The 20,067-nt window shown below is 36.8% G+C and overlaps 1 protein-coding gene across 6 annotated transcripts in view; it reads right to left on the reverse strand.

The window, feature by feature from the left end:
- The window catches only part of kcnip4a (potassium voltage-gated channel interacting protein 4a), a 147,949-nt gene that overhangs the window by 118,414 nt on the left and 9,468 nt on the right, over positions 1-20,067 (reverse strand). The window contains exons 1-2 of one of the 6 annotated variants that reach the window (XM_043244494.1): positions 13,355-13,725; positions 12,930-13,075 (exon numbers count right to left, since the gene is read on the reverse strand). The exons of 4 other annotated variants lie outside the window; for them this stretch is intronic. In XM_043244494.1, coding sequence (XP_043100429.1) covers positions 12,930-13,068 — 139 coding nt within the window. In that variant the 5' untranslated portion in view covers positions 13,069-13,075; positions 13,355-13,725. Of the gene's footprint in view, positions 1-12,929; positions 13,264-13,354; positions 13,726-20,067 lie in introns of those variants that run through there. One more of the 6 variants, XM_043244495.1, reaches the window with a different exon arrangement.

Here is a 20,067-nt window from a genome sequence, read left to right on the forward strand (position 1 = left end):
ACTCTTTAAATTGCTCGAATGGCTTTCGGCCTAAAGGAAGATCTGCACTTTTCAGCTGTATCAACTAAAACAGGCTTATCTGTCCAAACAGAACATGTCTTATCTGCAGTAAAAGGCCTTCTGGTGCCAACACAGTTTTTCCATGGACTGGTTTGTTTAGCTGAACCTTTGAAAAAGGTCTGGAGCTGTCGGACGACCTACATTCCCTCAGACCAGACTCCAAGCTGAGCCTAAACACAAGACCAGTCCTCCCACAGGAACCTAAACAACCAGCTGCACCCACTTACAGCAAAGAGGCTTCGGGGTTACCGGTGTTTCTTGAAACGGTACTTTTACAGGAGATGCATCTTCTTATCTCATCACATGCTTCATGAGCTTACTGAAGACAGAGCTAGTTACACTAGACAGACTAGACGTGTTACACTGAGGCCAACAGTCAGAGAGGAGATGTGTTGGACTGCATGGATGGTAATCGTCTTGTTTCACATTATACGTTCAGTTCATGAGAATAATTGCTGAAGAACATCTATGTTGAGGAATATTTAGTGGATTGAACGACAATCCTAGAGGAAAACAATAATAATAAAAAACAAACAACAACAATAAAAGCTTGTGTATCATTATTAGTATTATTATCATCATTTTAATACTACTACTGCTACTAATAATAATAATAATAATACATGTACTAACTTTATGTTACACTACAGCAGTGAAATTTAGTATATTTAGAGCTAAACTCTTTTATTCTGAACCCTTCTTGTTATAATTCTAATTGAAAAACTGGGAAATAAAATGTGAACGTTCACTAATATTTTACATTTTGAAGTAAAATGCATCAATCTGGTCTACTTTGGGAGCAACATTAAGAGCTAAAACTCATATTACTTTTTGAACAGAATAAAAAACTAAATCTTTGCCTTGATTAGTATTTTACATAAATACAGTAAATAAAGAAATGCATTTAAATACTATACTATTACTAATAATAATAATAATAATTAATTAATCTGTAAACAGGTTTACAAATCAATTATTATTATTATTATTATTTGAATTTATTATTATATGAATGAATGAATGATTTAAAAATATTAATTATACGTTTTAGGTATATACATTTTTTTTTTAGAATACTAAAAATTACAATATTTATGTCTCTAGTTTCTTTACCTTTATTTCCTGATTTCTTCACTTCACTTTAAACCCTCAAATGTAACCTTCAGGGAGATATTTATGTTTCTGTAAACAGGTTTACAAATCCTTCTCATTACAAATCTCATTATAAATCTCATTACAAAGCTGTAATCATTTGTCCGCAAAAGTGCTGGAAAACGCCTGTAAAACTCCCAGCGCTGGCAGAGATGATATCTGCCGCTCTTACAGTGAACCGAGTCTCTCTGACCTGATCCGGACCTTCACAGCGTGAAAGACGCATTGCAGAAATCAGCAATGTCATCTAAAATTTAATATCTATAGCCATAAACGATAGCGCGAGGTAGCTGTATGCGAAAGGCTTTGGATCGCTCGTGTTACTGTGGTGCTAGCAGCAAAAAAAAAGTAAAAAAAATCAGCAGCAGTGGCCATTAAGATGAATAACTCATTATCGAACAAGATAATGTGTTACGCAGAGGACGCATATGCACTCAAAACGAGCCAGAGCGAAGCATTCAGGTAGCCGTTTCTTCTTTTTTACAACTCGGAGATGAAATCCGGCCCGAGCGTCACGTAATCATCCCCGAAACCAATACATGGCAAAGTCATAAACATACGCACAGACCTTGCATCAAAGTCACACATTTTAATGCACCGAAGCAAACATCTTTCCTAGGAGTAAAAAAAAAAAAAAAAAAAAAAAAACAGGGGTCAGGAAGCTTACTTGAAAATTCTATTACAGATTGTGTCAAGCTCAGTAAAAGATGGACCCTTTTGAATCGCTCGCCATGGCTCACTGTAGAAAACCACACACACACACACACACACACACACACACACACACACACACATCCATCTCTCACTGCCTGGCTTTGTGAACAGCTTTCCTCTCTATATTCTTATTCCACTGATTGCAGGCTAACACCTAATGTGATGCATTATTCAAAAGCGACACCCAGTGCTCGAATGCATCGATCACAGCCGTGATATCGAGGCACTGCTCAGAGACAGTCAGCGATATAAGCGACCTGCCATGGTTTGCATTAAAATATAGGTTCTTTCAATACGCAGGTGAATAAAAAAGTCGTTTTTTGAAAAGAAAGCCTCAAAATGATCTCATTTTCATTCATCCGTTTATTCCATCTCCATTAGGCGGTGTGTTGATGAGGCCGCGCAATCAAGGGTAAACAAAACGGGACGCTTAATTATTAGAGTCTGTCCTTACTTAAATACGAATGTCAGATTGCAGCGCAATTAGGCAAAAGTCTGCACGAACGTTTTCTTTTTCAAAGACATTTAAAGGACATGACATTGCATGGGAAGAATTTAATCCAGCGTCTCAAGAACAGAAGGACCGAGAGATCAAATTTAAGTGACTTAAAACACCAGAGCTCGGTCATGCATTTTGCACTGGCATCTTTGGAGTTTCAAACACATAAAAGAGAACGGAGATCAAAGTGTTCGGCCAATTCATGCTTTTTTTGGACAGCTTAGGATTTTTTATAGGGATTTTTTTTTATTATTATTATTATTATTAGTGTGGAGACTTTGGAGGTCGTGATGGTCAATGATCAATTTAAGATTTCGAGACAATAATCTGATTGCTACTGAAAATTAAAATAACACAAAATGAAGCTCCTGGAATCTTTTCAGGAGTTACCATTACATTACATCAGAAAATCTCTCGCCAACCTGGCAACCCTCACCCTTAAAAGCCTGATAAACAGGAGATCTCGACTAACGGGTTCCTTTAGGCTTGAAACACTATTATTACAATTTCCTCGTTCCGTTTACTGACTCCATAATGACACATAACTGCAAGAATATGTTTGAGTCCTCACGGTCTAGTCATGTTGCTTTGTGTTAACAGCTTCCCATTTGAAAAAAAAACCTTTTTAACATAATTTAGCATTAAACTGCCATTTAAAGAACAAATTTAGGTAATGAACTGAATGGGGCTTGTCAGGGAAAAAAAAGCCATTATGTTATTTGCAAAGCCTTTTCTCTCAAAAGCAGTTTTCCTTCTACTAGATTTATTGCAAAAAGTGGCTAAAAACTTCTGTTCCTTGAAACCTGTAGCTCTCTTACAGCTATCTGCACTGTAATAAAGATCGGGCAACATGGCCAATAATATCACAAAAGTTTCTTCAAAATTTGTCACAATATTAATGAACTTTTCAGTAGCACTTTGCTTAAAGTCTTCATTAATAATGCACTATAAAGGGTTTTTACAGGATGTAATGTATTATAATTATCCAAAATGTGCACTGTACTACATTATATCTCGTCGTAAAAATATTAGAACCGAAATGCATAGTGCAAAAGAGAATTGAAAAGTGGGGATACAATTATTTTTGAGATAGTAATGCATTATAAGATGCATATATAAAGCATTAAAATGACTTAATAAAGCATTATACGCAAAGGTTTTGAGTAAAGAGTTACCGACTTTTCAAATGGTTTCTTCTTCTTCTTCTTTGTTCAGAGTTTTCTTGACACTACACTAATATTTTTGGGGGAAAAAATGACAAGAAAAAAAAATGGTGTAAGGTTGGTTGGGAGGAGAGAACTAATATGTCAAGATGTCTGCTAAGGACCTTTTACAGCAATCCAACTATAACACACTGTATAAATCTTTAATGAAGACGCATATTTGCTCTCTCTCTCTCTCTCTCTATATATATATATATATATATATATATACATTTAAATATAGGTATGCCTCTATAGTGCTGTCAGGAGTTTTTTTAGCAGTTCGATTATCAATATGCCATTTTTTGATCCTTGAAACATTACTGTTAGTTCACTTTGAAACCTCAGCTTCGAGTTCCTATTGTAAATAACATCTTTAATGGTGTATTGCTCTAACCTCCACGACTGCATCTGAATCATATTAGTTTATTCTGGTGCTGCAGCACACCGGCCGCTGCTGCAGTTTGGCGCTGACTGCAGAAGTGAAGGTTGGCAGAGTCCTTGTTCTTGTCGCTCGTGTCCAGAGGTAGATGTTAGCACTTTTCCACAAGACTGCCAACAGAAATTACAGTATCTGTCAAATTCAGAAGGGCAACTCTGCACAGTCTCCAAAACATCCATGAGACTGACCTCGAGTGTTTTATTTTAGGTTATGACAGGACTCTAATAGTCTGCTTAATTATTAGCCTCTATCACTTACCATCAAAACATTCTCTGTCATTAATATTTCAGTACCCGGCATGCATTTTTAATTGCGTCTTTTACAGTATAAACCGTGCATAAAGTTGCGCGCATAAACAGCAGGTTTCTGCCTGACGCTGACGCAGGGCCAGTAATTGAAGATTATGACAGGCACAGGTGACTACAAAGTGAAGCCACCTCTAATGCTGAAAGTCATCTCTGCCTGCAGGCAAGGGAACTTACAAGGGTTCACCATATGCCGTATCAATCATTCCTACTATTTATAGATCGCCAAGCCATCACTGGAATACAAAAAAGGCTAAAGTAGGTTACCTTCAGAATAGAGGTACGATCTGGTATAGACCTGACAGAGGAGGAACCTTTAGGTCAAAGTGTGTAGACACTAGAGAAGGTGGCACAAGAATAAAATCAACTAGATTTAGTTAGTTTTTTGGTTTAATGCTGCACGCTGTAAGTAAATGAAAACGCTTTGGAGGTATTTTTTTATTATTATAAAATTTTTAGTTTGTCACTATGCTATGCAATAAAAAATAAAAATATATATATATATATATATATATATATATATATATATATATATATATATATATATATATATATATATATATATATATTATTACAATTTAATAAACGTTCTGTTTTAATATATTTGAAAATGTAATTCTTAAATGTAATTATTCCTGTGATGCAAAGCTGCATTTTCAGCATCATTACTCCAGTCTTCACATGATTCTTTGGAAATCAATGCTGATTTGCCGCTCAGTTAACATTTGGTATTATGATCGATGTTGGACACAGTTTTTGCTGCTTAATATTTTAGTGCAAAATGTGATGCACTATAAAAAACGTAAAAAAGGTAAGAAATTGAAACGATCGAAAGTGACAGTAAAAGTGTATAACGTATGACAAAACATTCAGTTCCTCGCTGATGTTGATCATTTTAACTTTTTATTCATTCTGAAGAAAACACAGGGAAATGAAAAATAAATTCTGTGTAAAATACGGAGCGCGCAGTCACGGTTTCCACAAAATATAAATGTTTTCAATATCGCTAATAACAAAAACCATTATTAAAGACTGAGCAACAATAACAACTGATAACATTTAAAAAATATACAGTTATTTCCTTTTTGCTGCATTTTTGACTGAATAAATGCAGCCTTGGTGAACATAATAGACGTCTTTCAAAAGCATAAAAAGACGGCTCGTGTCTTCTATTTTGTCATATTATTTAATTATATAATAGCCTACATGTTTTAAAGACATTTTATGAGAATGTATATAATTCCACCATGTTAGTTAATTATATAATACACATTTTACACACATTTTGTACATGTCAAATAAATATAGAATAAAATAAGTTTACGGGGTCAGCGACGATTTCAGTTTTCAGTTGTGATCATGTGAGCAGGTCACAGATGTGCCTGACCCTAGTGTCAAGTTTTCTAGAGACTGTAACATATCAGATGACACAGACAAAGCATCCCGTCCGTCAGCCGGCTGCTATGTCAACAGGCCCGATTTCAAGCTTGCCCATTCAGGGCTAATGTTTGGCTAACAGCCATGTTTAACCGCTAATACCATCCATCATCTCCACTTCATCCCCTCCAGAGAGTGAACTGCCACCACGCGAGGCTACTGGAGCTAATGGAAAATTCATTAGCTAAGTCTTCCTGCAGACAGCGTGTTCGCTAGGCTGAGTTTAAGCTACAGTGCTAATTACGGTGACGCTCTAGTGTGCTTCTGTCCGTTGTAACATGTTGAAACAATCATAACGCGTTGTTTTCTAAATAGGTGTTAAACCGCACGTTTAAAGCGCCGCCTTACGTCGCTCGCTCAGCAGTGGGTCCTCTGCAGTGAGAATGAGAGTCCGAACGGCTGATAAATATATCACAATAATCACAAGTAATCCACACCACTCCAGTCCACCAGTTAACATCTTGAAATGAGAAGATGCATGTTTGACAGACACAGATCAAGCAGCGATTACGAGCAAAAATGTGTTATTATGTGAGAAGAAAACAGACGATTCATTACTTTTTCACTGAAGGAAATGGACTCCTATTTTAGCCAGAAGCGACAGCACTGTTTAGTCAACTAAAATGCTTTAGCTGTCACTTAAATGAAGTAACTCAAATTTTTAAGTTGACTCAACTGAAAATTTTAGGCAGCAGGGCAACAAGTTGTTTCAAGTTTAAACAACAATTTTTTACAGCGAGTTTAACGTTAAAAGGCTTTTGGTTTCTTAACGATATGCAGCTTTTGGGCATTGATTGATGGACTGGAGTGGTGTGGATTACTTGTTGTTTATTGTGATGTTTTTTTATCTCATTCTGACGGCACCCATTCACTGCAGGGCATCCATTGGTGCCAAAATTTGCCAAATTTTCCCCAAAGAAACAAATGATCATTTTTGTTCCATGAATTATTTGTAGTAGCTTAACCAAATGTAAAAACCAACTGTTTTGTTTCCGAATGTTTATTTCTACACTTCAAACGCTACTTAATAGTTTGTACTTAATAGTTTGTCCCCATGTAATTTCCATTTGTAATAACCAGGACTTTACATAATCCAATTTTACTGTGAATATACATTTGCCATGATTTGCACAACGTATTTTCATTTTTTTTTTTTTTTTTGGCATAAATGTGAAGCTATGGCTTAATTCATAAATAATTCATCGTTTTTTTTGCCATATTATTTGATGATAATACAGTTATCTGTGTTGGATGATATCATTCACTATGTAAGGTAATGTCTAGTCTTTTTATCAACTATTTCAGAAGCAAATAAATGGACAGTGGACTAATAAAGAATTGTAATATTATTGACTTTATCTAAGTCAATGGAGTCTAATGACAGCAGCTGTCAATGTAATCTCCATATTCATGGCGTCATCATTTATTCATTCTGTGCTGCTGAGCTTAATCTGTACACAGAGGCCATTCATCAACATGAAGAGCTGCGCGAGGCGATGGGGGCATCAGGCAGACAGCAGAGACGGCACAAAAATACTGATATTAATCAAGTGGCGCCTGGATTGTATCACGGTTAAAAACTCTGACACGCCACCCTGACAAAGTACAGCACTGAACATCTGGTCACATGTTATAGCAAGACTTTGATGCACTAACTGTCACGCCGGTGGCTTTTAAGTGGTTCATTGTGACTCCGGTTTGGTCTTGAAACGGTTACTCATTTACAGTGAGGAAAAAATAACAAAAATCACCCAGAATACCTTAAATATAGTTTTAATATTAACAAGGATAAACAACCGTTAAAGAGAAATGTTATATATTGTTTTAATTTAATATAATTAGTTTTGTAACACCTCACATTAATAGTCTATTCCAACTACTTTCACTAATATATATATATATATATATATATATATTTGAAGAGTTCAGATGCAAAAGCCTCTAAGTATGTCTGACATTTTTCTATAAAATTAGCATTTCTTTCTGTCTACTTTGTATGGATTTCTATGTAAGCACTTATACTTTTCAGTGGCATTTAGTGCATTTGAAGTAAAAATACTTGATGAACATATACTAAGTTTGAAGGGCATTCACTCACAATGTTATCTCGTTTTTGTCCAAGATATATATATATATAGTTTTCTGTTAACATAATTTACTGGACCTGACCTAACATGAACTAATCACGAAGAGTTGCGTTTTTATTAACTTTGGACAAAATCATTAAATATAACCACATATTCCTCATTATTAGTCAATGCTTGTAATGCATTATTACTATTATTATTATACTTTTATCATTATATACTTTTATAAAATAAAATGTCTTAAAAAAAATCTGGTCCTAAAGCAAAACCGGTTGCAAATGAGTCTCTTAAGCAGCCGTGTGAAATTATTAGCGTTCGGATGATTCACTGCAAAGTCTGAGCAAATAGCTGCAAAATATAACAGAATCAGAAAGTCAACTGTATTTATAAATTGTCATTGCCACCTACTGGACAAAAAAGGGTCTCAAAATATAGCACAGTCAAGAACCGTACCGCTGATATAAGCTCCGAACATTTCTTTTCACAAAAATAAACGCCTCCTTGTCTTTTTGCCTTTCACTTATTCTTGTTTCAAAAGCGTTACGACTGACATTTTTCTGTGAAATAAAAGAAGATGCAAGAAGACTCGTTTTATGATGCTTTTATTATATAGAGAGAGAGATTTTGGTGCTCATTAAATGCAATTAAACAACAAGGCTAAATCTTTGGTCATTTAATAAATGAATGTGTTGCACAAACAAAGAGTTCGAAACTACACGATGGTGATTATCATAACTCAAACATCAAATATGGATGCTGCCAACAAGTAAATGAGTAAATGAATAAGCAAATGAATCGGCTTGATGAATCAGACAGTCATTAAATGTAAATTAGTAGAGGTGTGACTGTATTCATCTGACAGAAAAGAAGATAAGCAATGTTAACCGCAGATCCTGTTTAAACACTGTTATAAAAATCCTGTAGCAAATTAAAAGCCTGGGGTGAATTAGCCTTCAGGGTGGTCTACAAACTGACAGCAGCTCTATTGTTAGAGGATTGAGTTTCTGTTGGTGTATGAGGAAACATGTGGATACAGCCCCATCCAGTGGTCACAGCGCTACCAGAGTCATCTGAGACATGTTCATGACGGTAGTTTATGCACATTAATGTTCTATGGATGCTTTGAATTACAACGACGACTCTTGAGTCATAGCCTGAATCATTATTTAGAAAACTGGTTCTCAGTCAGGGGCTCGGGAAGACGATCATTCAAATAAGACAAAGCAATAATAACTAAAGTTATGGTCACACGCCTTAACTACTATGTGCTTACATTTAAATCAATCATTAGGTACGATGCGCTTATTGCGTACATGCACGTTTTTACATTGTGCTCATATTTTTAGAAATACCTACGTAATTACGTCTGTAGTTCATTTCCTCAATAGCAGTGTTTGCAATAAAATATGAACACGATAAGTACGCTGTACTTATTTTTTTTATGTAGTGAAGGCCACCTGATATAAAGTGTGACCAAAATTATTTCATTTTTGTAACTTTTTTGAATTAACATTAACCAGAAATGGCCATAAATTAAGCCCCTGCTATATTAAATATAATCATATCATAGACAATGTTTTTTGATGTATAAAAAGTTGCTCATTCGGGAGCAAACAGCTCATATAATGAAACTCCGTGTCAGTGTAGTATTTTATTTCTCCTTCTTTGACATTTACTTTTGAAGGGCACTGTGTCGGATGCAAGTAGCGACAGAACTCATTTCGTCTGGTGTCTCAGCTCAAAGAATGAAAATTCGAGGTATTTCCGAGCTACCCCGAAAGGACACGAGGACACAGAACTCATTTTTGTGAGAAGTGCTGTGATCTTGTGACTCATCTGACCATCCGAGCACATTATAAGGAGCGAGACAGCAATAAATAACACACGACATCACAAACAAATGTCACAACTTATCTAAAACATTTATTATTGGCGTTAGTTTGAATATTATATTTTTATTTTACCATGTGCATATTTAATATCACCTTTAGTTTGTCGTTATTAAACTTTTTTTTTTTTTTTAATAGCAATAAAAAGTACAGCAGGTTTTCTACAGGTCTTTATTAAAATGATGCGAAACCAAACAACAAATGTTTACTTCCATGAGCGGTCATGTAGACATACGAGCAGCTGGAATCTCCAAAGCGAGAACAAGACGTTTACAGCTTACACGGTTCATTACATCGACAGCCTGCAGTGTCTTCTGGGATTTCTAAAGTTTTGAGTCTCCCAAGCCTGCGTACGACGTGTCCTCGGTATCGAGAATGTTGACTGACTCTGGTGTTGCCATGTTGAGAGAAATCGGGAGTAAATGCACGGGTATTGTGTTCTCTGTGTGGAATTGTAGACCGAATATGAACGTGTATTTACTCATCTCACCCGCACAAAAACAGACAAACTTATTATACAAACCTGCAATAATTACATTTTAAATAAGACAAATATCATTTATGTATTCAATCCCATTTTATTAACCAGTGTCTTTGCTACTGAACTTTGATGATCCAATTCATCAATACTAAGCAAAAATAGTTTTTTCCTTCTTATAGGCTTCATTTAGGCTAGGATTTACATTTTGTACAGCCTGAGGCATTTATAATAAAAAAAACAAGCAAACCCTTCACAGAGTTAAAAAGGTCCAAAAGTAGTGTACAAAAAGTAGTAGATTTGCAGAATTAGTTACTTTTTGGGGTAAACCAACAATATAGTAATGCATTAGTGATTTTCGCCATAATATTATTTATATAAATATTATTTATTGGACAATGATATTCTAAGCTATTCAGTCAAAAGTACAAAGGCGGCGCTCTGATACAGGATTAAAGCTAACAAAGATACGTTCTTAAACTTTGTCCTCAGATGATTCTAATAATTACTCTGGAACAAATAATAGACTAATGAGACCAAAGATTACCCGTTTGATAAATTTAAAATGACTTATATCATTAATCATATTGAAAGTACTGTCTTTGGTTGTACTCAAAAATATAAACGCAGGCTTTTACCGTTAAGTCAGTCAAACAACCAAAAGACTGAGTTATATATATTTTTAGGTCAAAATTAATAAATAAACAGATACATGGATAAAACATGCATTCATTAAATAACTAATATTTATGACAACTTTCAGTTCAGTTAATGTCACTTTTAATTAGGCACCAGACAATATCTGAATTGAAATAATTACAAACTATTCATGAATGAAGCAATGGGTTAATGGCTCTAATCTGACCGTCGTTGGCGTAAATATAAAAGACGTCTGCACCTGAACTGAATCGAATACTCATCCATAAAAATTCTGCGCCTTGCAATTACACGGCTTCATAAAACACAGCGTTATTCTGCAGCACCGCACACATCCACAAGACAGATCTGATGCCATATATCACTTTTACTAATGCGGTTTTCTGCTGTTTTGGTTTAATCCGTCTCGAAGGTTATGCTTTTGAATGCAATTATGTAGTCAAAGCAGATTATGCTGCGCTGAGACAGGCCCGTGTTGAAGCAGCCAAATAAACCCATTGAGTTTGTCCATTTCGGTGAGGCTGGACACTGACAGCAGCACCTGACACTATGAAGGGCCCAGCTGTTTCCTGAGCCCGTGTGATTACAGCACACGGCGTCTTAGATAATAACTGTCTTATGAATAGACGCACAAATACATGTACACATACAAACACAAGCTGGGACTCCATCAAACTCAAACCTAAACACACACCATGTGATCCACAGCTAGGAATGAACCACAAATCTAAATACAGCGCGCGATTTCTATTTATGTCGTGCTCTTGAGAATTTCGGAAATCTTTCTGAAACGCCACATTCCCTCAGCATCTGCTTTGCTTTCATTAGTATCGTTTCCTTTACAGTTTCCATGGACTTTGCCAGAATGGTCTTCTTTTAGCTAGCAACACTCCACTTGGCTGTTTCACGCTGGGTTTGGAAGCTGTTTAGTTATTTCTCACGTCATTTCACGCTGCAGGGAGAGAGGAATCCGATCGAGAGAATCCACTTGAGATCTTTAGCCATTTAACAAATGAGAAACTGTAAATTTACAACTGTAAAACTCATCGATATCCCTTTCACTGTAATGTGATGATTTATTACGCCTGTCGCTTCACCTGAGACCATAAAGTGTGATCAGTCGAAACGCAGAATGCAACATAAATCCAACAGAGGGCAGTAAAACGATCAATATCACAGCAGAATTATTACCCGAGGTCCCTCTTTCAGCGGATTAGACATCAATGTGTCAAGCGGCTTGACTTCAATAAGCAGAGGAAGTGAAAATGTCTTAAAAATAATATTACTAAGAAGATATTTTGAGAAATGCTTCAGCGGGTTTTCGGACATCAACGGTAACTCTACTTTCCAGTCTATAGCGAATTTGCTGGAAAGCAAATTCGTATATACTGTATATATATATATATATATATATATATATATATATATATATATATATATATATATATATATATATATACAGTAGGTAGGCAAATAGCACAGAGGAAAAACAAAGTGCAATATCTTCACAGATTGACCCAAAATAAAAGATTTTCCATCGTTCGCTCATCCACGCGTTGTTCCAAATCTGTATCACTTTTTTTTTATCAGCAGAGCAAAAAAGAAGATATTCTGAAGAATGGTGGTAACCGAATTATTTTAATTGTGCAAAGGCAATTCTCAAAATATTTTATGTTTTACGTTAAGAAAAAAGCCAGAGGTTTGAAATGACGAGAGAAATTCTTCTTTTTTGTATGAAACTGCTCTTTAAAATAGCTTCAGTGACTATATAGCAAACCCATAGGGAAAAAATGGCTCCTCAAAGGAACTTTCAGTTAAAACAGAAAAAAAGAGGAACATTTAAATTCTCTAAAGAACCTTTATCCACTGTAAACAATCCTTTGTGGACGTTAAAAGTTCTTCATGAAACCATCAACACCAATAAGAAAAACTCACATGGACTAAAACTCACACGAGCGTTTTTGGTGGCACTACAGCGATGCCTGCTTATCTCAGAGAGGGATTTACCTTTTTTGCTGGGGGAAGCCCAGGAGATGATACGCCTGACCAGGCAGCAGTTGAGCAGCACTTTCTTAGAAAGGCCGTGATCCTTACGAAACTGAGTCAGGTCTTCATCCCACTGAGTCCTCTCGACTGGGGCAGACATGGTCACGCTATTCAAATCCAGAAGCTGCTGTTAAAATGACGCACTTTCAACCTTAATATAGATTCAAAGCATGCCATAAGTGGTCAGATGGCCTCCCCTATATAACAGCAACTAGTCAGAGTTCAGCAACAGATGAATTTTACAACTTCAAAATTAAAGAACGCATCCAACCGCACGAGCCGAAAAGCTCCCGTTCTACTTCAAGACTACATATTTAATTCTGCTTTAAATGAACCTGCTCTGAAAGAGTCCTGCGCTCTCTGCTCCGCCGAGGGTATTTTCTTACCTTGCGGTCTTAGGAGAGCTTCTGAACCTTCGCTGGCTTCACAGCGACACAAAGATGCTCAGGTTTCACGCGACGGAACGCTTTCTCTTATTTCGTGTGAGAAAAGAGGAGGGGAGGACGGGAGATACTCCAGACTGATCAGACTGTCTGCTCGTGGGCTCGAGCCTTTATCCGCCCCTCTCTCTCACGAGAGGACAGCGAAACATCATCAGCATCTGCACCTGAGAGCGGCCAATCAGAGAGCGGCTTGATCATTCATGTCAATGATGGACATTTTGCTCCCAGGACCCAGGGCTGGACCCATGGGAAGTATACTTTTCTGCCGAGGAATACGCACACACTCACACGCTCGTCATTCTCTGCCCTCGCTGGCACACACACACACACACACACAGGCAAATATAGAGCCAATAATGAAGTGTTGGCTCGCGGACAGATTCCCCTGCTGCTCGGATGCCATATTTAGCAACATTTAGACCCCCCACTCCACCAAATCAACAGGGCCGAATGTACTGAGAATACACACCTGATCCTGTCAGTGATCATTTAGTCTCAGATGCTACAGAATAATGATTACATGCATTTTACAATCTATAGCCTGCATACGTCTTTATTCTCCATACCAGTGCTGGGTAGATTTCTTACTACTATCTGCAGTCCATTGCTAATTTCATATTGCATGACAAAAACAAATTAGTTACTAAAGTAATCCAATACAGTACATATTTGAAGTAATGTAATCAGAGTACTAATAATAATAGTGAGTACATGTAACATGTAACAAGGACACCTTAAATTGTTACAGAAAGTTGTATTACTTTGTTGTTATTAACAGCATTAAATGAACATGTAGTCAGATTATGAATATTTAAAAATGTAAATTACTATTTATTTCTTAATCTGATTACACAATTGCATGTAATCAGTTAACACCCAAAACTATAATACATGCTATTTTTTTGGCATTAGGCCTGCTTGGCTTGTTGTGTTTCAATCTGAGGTCAGTAGTAATGTCAAAGATGGTTTGTGTCGGTTATATATATATATATATATATATATATATATATATATATATATATATATTCAACTGAGTAATTTTGTATTAGTATGGGTCTACTAAATCAGTTATGGGTCTAATAAATTAGTTAAAATAATCTCCCAATGAAAATTTCTTTAAAACATTCATTACTTTTAGGTACTTCAAATATTTAATAACACATTAAAATCAAAGAAATGATAAACTATGTGTATATGTGTATGTTTTTTTTTATCAACTGTAGCTAACATAAACTTGTTGTATTTTAGTTGTATGTAGTTGTGTTTCTTTTAACAAAAATTAACAACTTCTGTAGCAAATGTAGCTTTTGTTCATAGATTTTTAATTAAGTAAGGTTAACTAATGACATCTTACTGATACTATTGGTCTTTTAATTATGTTGCACTTTAATCTGTGTAAAAATCTATAGAACCTTTTGTGCATTGCTTTATTGCATTTAAATGTTCATATATTTCTGTTCATATGTTCATAGAATTTTTGTATTAAACCTGTCATGCTGTATTATGACAACATCATGATAACAATCATGATAAATGCATTAGCAACTAATCGCAGCATGAAAAATGTATACTGGCATATGCCTAATATATATCGCATAAACTAATATCCATATTCTTTATGTTCTAACTAGTGCTCGGGGCTCACTGCTGCCATCTATTTCAATTAGGTTTTAGACACTGCAATTTAATCTCCTCGTTCGTTCTCGTTCTTGTCCTTGACGATGGCACACGAGAGCGTAATGTACACCATTATACACGTATGCGAAATTTTGCCATATTCCTAATTCACATACCCATCAGCAGAATTATTCGGATTTCTGAAAATGACCGATATTTTTTGACGTGGCCGATGGCAGCGTTTGGTATATTAGCTGCTGCGGGTTTCAGTCCAGCTTCGTGATTCGTCCTCTGTACGAAACGACCTGAATCCACACGGGGAGGTTCACATTCACAGGTGCATTAAAAAGATTGATCTATCAGCCTGCGGAGAGAAATCCGGTAAGACAAAACAATCACAGCTCCAGAGCTTCACAACATCATTATCCTCCTCCTGCTCCGCTGTTTCTATTTTGAGCTAATGTGACTGATTAATCGCATAGATTACTAACAACAATACATAAAGTGCGAACGCATTAGACTGGGTTTGTGTTATGATGCATTTCTGACAGTCTAGATATTTGTTAAATAAAACAGACAGTATTTACGGCACGGCTCACTTGAAATGAAAATGCAAGCTAACCGACGTACCGCCGCTCTATAGTTAGAAACCTATATAGATCTCAAGATGAAACCAACACTGACCTACAGAAATCAATAGAGACCATACAACCACATATCTGTCATTACAGATAAAGATTGAACTGATATTTTGAAGAAAGACATCCAACAGGCATTTAGCTCAAGTCGAATTTGGGTATTTTATCACCAAACTTAGCCATTTTCTCATTGTTGATGCGACTTTTATTAAAGGTTAGTGAAAAGGAGTTAATTTGGTGATTTTGGCAATTTAAATGTTACAGTGGAAATACATTTTTTAATATTTAACTATGTTAAATATATTTTTTTAATGATTTTTCATTCGGTGAAAGGTCATGCAAAGTTTTAAATCTTGAAAGTTTTCGTCTCTCAATGTAAAGAGTCGAACGAGTCATTTTTTAAAATGAATCCCAAGCTGCTTCCCTCCCTGCTTCCCATGTGTCCCGCCCTCTTAAACAAAGCTTAGAAAACTTGCAAACGCTGCTTTATTAGGCATTATAGGCATGATGAAATAAAAAAGAAACCAATCGACCAATAACCCGTCGGGATCTCTGCTCGTGTTTCTTGTGTCTGTGTCTCGAAACTTTCATTTAGTGCTGCTTTTTTTCCCTGCTACTCTGCTCGTTGGTTGTCATGGACACTCATTCTGTCACACTTCTGTGTTTGCCCTGTCTTGTCTGAGCATCGTCACAGAACAACCAGAACAACCAACCTTTCTCAGGGATCCAGCAGGAGTTTCACGCAAGCAAGAGTGTGCTCTGCTCCATTTTTTCAGAATGGCCGACCCATCGAACGCTACTTGGAAGAATTTCTTTTATATAGCCGCCTAGTACCTAGTGATGAGGCTCTGATAAAGGACTCGATCCAGACATTGGTTTAAACCTACCTAAAGAAGATCCTAGTTGGACCCTAGCCCAGTTTATTGACTTTGTTTTGCAGTTTTGTGGATCTCCTTTCACAGTGGAGGACAGAGACAGAATGTATCAAGCTCCGATGGTGAGGAAGCTTGACTTACCTACATCTTCACGATGACGTCCCTCACTCCTGTGTATTCTAAACTTTCCAGCCCTGAGCCGCTTCTCAGGATGGTTGTCCTTTAAGAGTCAAGAACGTCTGCCACTGCTGTGGCAAGCCCATCCGACGTTCGACGGCCAGAAGTGTCGTTCCTTTGGATCAAGTTCCTTAGTTACAGCCGAGAGAGCCGTTCCCCAGTCACAGCAAGGAGTGCACAAGATGTCTCCCATACCAGAGTCTTCAGCCAGCACGGATCTTAAGCCATCATGGAAGGCCCTTTAGAGTTCCCAAGCATCGTGGATGTTGCGTTTGAGGACATCAAGGCTTTCCAAGGGCGTTTGAAGCGTATAGACTGACGGATCCGCCGTTGATGTGCGGTGCATGCATCGGGCGTCCCGAGAGGTTCAGCACTGGTCATCTCTGACCCCGTTTCCCTATCCTCTAGGCTTCTTGTTATGTTATGACACATTGCTTTTTTTTTAGCTCTAGCTAATGAATCTGTCCCTGAGCCCGCTCCGGTCCACGAATCCATTCCTGAGCCCACTCTGGCCAATGAATCTGTTCCTGAGCTCGCGCTGGTCCTTGAATCCGCACCTGAGCTTACTCCAGCCAGTGAGTCTGCTCCTTCGAGGGAGGGTCAAGATCTCTGCTCGTGTTTTTTGTGTCTCTGTCTAAAAACTTTAGTTTGCAGTTTTTAGTGCTGCCATGTTCCTTATCTGTTTCTTTGTCACTCTGCTCATTGGTTGTCATGGACACTCATTCTGTCACACCCATTTCCCTGTTAGTTACCCTGGTAACTAGTTCATTGCCTCAGCTGGTCTTTTTCCTTTGAATTTGTCGGTTGTTAAATGTTAATGCTCCCTGGATGTACCTGTGTTGGATTATTTTGTTTTTGTCCTGCAGATGGATGCTCTTCTGTGTTTGCCCTGTCTTGTCCGAGAGTCGCTACAACCGCATATTAGCGTCGCAGAAAGTAGAGGAATTTGCAGACTGTTGACTTGTTAAGCAATTAAGGTAAAAATAAATGCCTATTATAAGACAATGAAAGTGTTTTTTGATCTTGCATGTGTGTCCGCCTGTTGTTGGGGACTCTCAAAAAAATCATAACCCGTAATTGAGGCACTTTAACAGCGCAGAGCAGCACAAACTGCATATTTTCTCTTAATGAGTGGCGTTGTCTGAAACAGAAACATAAAATACAGATGTAGCCATTAATAACATGCTTTTTTTCCCCCCACCACATGCTAAAATTGATCCCATGAAATAAAAGTGGCTCCACCAGATGGCGCAAGGAACAACGTACTGTATCTACAGGCCAGACCAATTTTCTCATGAACATTTTGTAATGATTCATCTCCAAACTATTAAATATGCTTCTAGCTTATTAAAAATATTCAAATAAAAGTAAAATTGAATATGGCTTCTAACATGACTTAGGTCTACGTGTTCGTCTAAACCTCACCAGTGTATATAAACAGGCGCTTACCTCGCTGCTAGCACTATTCATCTCACGGCCACTTTGCATTAGTTTTCATTAAGCAGTGCACATCTTGAGTTTATAGCGGTCTACAAGTTCTGGCGCGCTCTTAACAAGCACTTTCTGTAGAATCAGCTGTACAGTTTTGGATTAAATCTGCATTAATCATATTTTTTTTATCCAGTTAGCTACCGTCTGTTTACTCAGATCGCAAAGCGAAACTTGGAGCACCGCAACGTATCTTCAAAGAGAGAGCTAATTAATCCAGCACTCGCAGATTGCAAAATCCTGTGCCATTAAAACACAATGGATGGATTTAACTAAAAAAAACTGGATACATTCCTTTGATCCCGAAGGGACCTGTTTATCTGTAAATGAGAAGATAACAGCATTCTGTCTGTTCAGTGTTCAGTAAAAGGCTGAATTAATGAGCTACAATGCTGCTATGCCAACAATGTTCTACATGTACATATATATGCTATGTATCTATCTAGATAATTATATATATATTACATATATATACACACACACACAGCTAATAGTGCAGAGACTCATGGACACAATAGTTAGTCATATGATCTATCTAAAGCCTTTTATTTTAGCCCAGTGTCTTATCGTGGAGAAAAAGCTACACCAGCCAATGAAGTTCCATATTTAAAGTCATACATGCATGCATTGTGTGATTAAAAGTTTCTTCCACTTTTACACAACAATACATGTAAGAATAATACACTTTTGTTGGTCGCAGAGCATTTTTTCTTCAATAATCCACAAGCCAACGGAAGCTGGTTTTGTCTGGTTTTTGTTGAAGGAACCAGAGTTGTAAGAACTTGTGTTTTGGCCTACAAAAATACAAACCACTGCATCGCTCTGTGTCTGGGAGTGAAAAAGCATTTCCGTGAACACAAACGGTTGCTCACAATGCTAGTTTATAATGCACATATATCTTTCGTGCAAGTTTGCTACCATCTATTTTGAATACTTTTTGTAAACTGCATCTGTATACCCAACATAACTGTTCACCACCTAACAAACAGTACCGTATTATAATTCACACGCATGCGTGCATACACACACACACACACACACACACACACCGCTTTCCCCCGAAGGGGACCGTGAGTCGATGTGAGGGGATGTCTACATCAATTATTTAGCTAATATACAGAGTAACAAGAGATAACAAGCAACACACTGCCAGTCAACCCAAGAAACACACTCAGAGATGCCGATTTAGTCAATAATCTTACCAAACTGACCCTCTTGTTCAATCGTGCAGCATTGCAGTTCATATTAAATTGCATTGACACAATATTTACATTTGCGTGTATTTAATATACATTTTAATAATACACAATGTTTTCAATTACAGCCAACAATAAAGAAATACTCCAAAAGAGGCAACATTAAGCCACAGTGGTTTCAGTCCTGACCGATTCAGCGTTTTTTTAAACGAATCTGTTGAGTGAACTATTCAGTGACTCATTCGTGTCAGTTGCTGAAATCAGAACTGGACACTACTAATTATTTTTAGCTTTTCTTTTGGAAAAAGAGCAGAATGTTAGCCTGCGGTTCAGAATTCAGCAGCGCTTTTCTCAATGGATCAGTCTTTTAAGCAAATAAATGATTCAGACAATCATCCGTAAAAAAATTTCAAAAATATTGAAATAATGTTTGCCACCAACTGATAATGTTTTGCTCCTCGACCATGGAAGTCTGCTATGCATATTCTTTTTATTAAATCTACATGTATTACATGTATTTGAATATAGAAAGTATAAGTTAAGTAACAGACTTCAGGTCTACATTTAAAACCATTAATAAAAAAAGAAAGAAAATAATGCAGAAAAAAAAATGTCACTGTTATTTCACACAAAGATTCTGGAAATCCTTTCTTGTACATTAGTGT

The sequence above is a fragment of the Puntigrus tetrazona genome, chromosome 7 (assembly GCF_018831695.1).
Source record: "Puntigrus tetrazona isolate hp1 chromosome 7, ASM1883169v1, whole genome shotgun sequence".
Taxonomy (NCBI): Eukaryota; Metazoa; Chordata; class Actinopteri; order Cypriniformes; family Cyprinidae; genus Puntigrus; species Puntigrus tetrazona.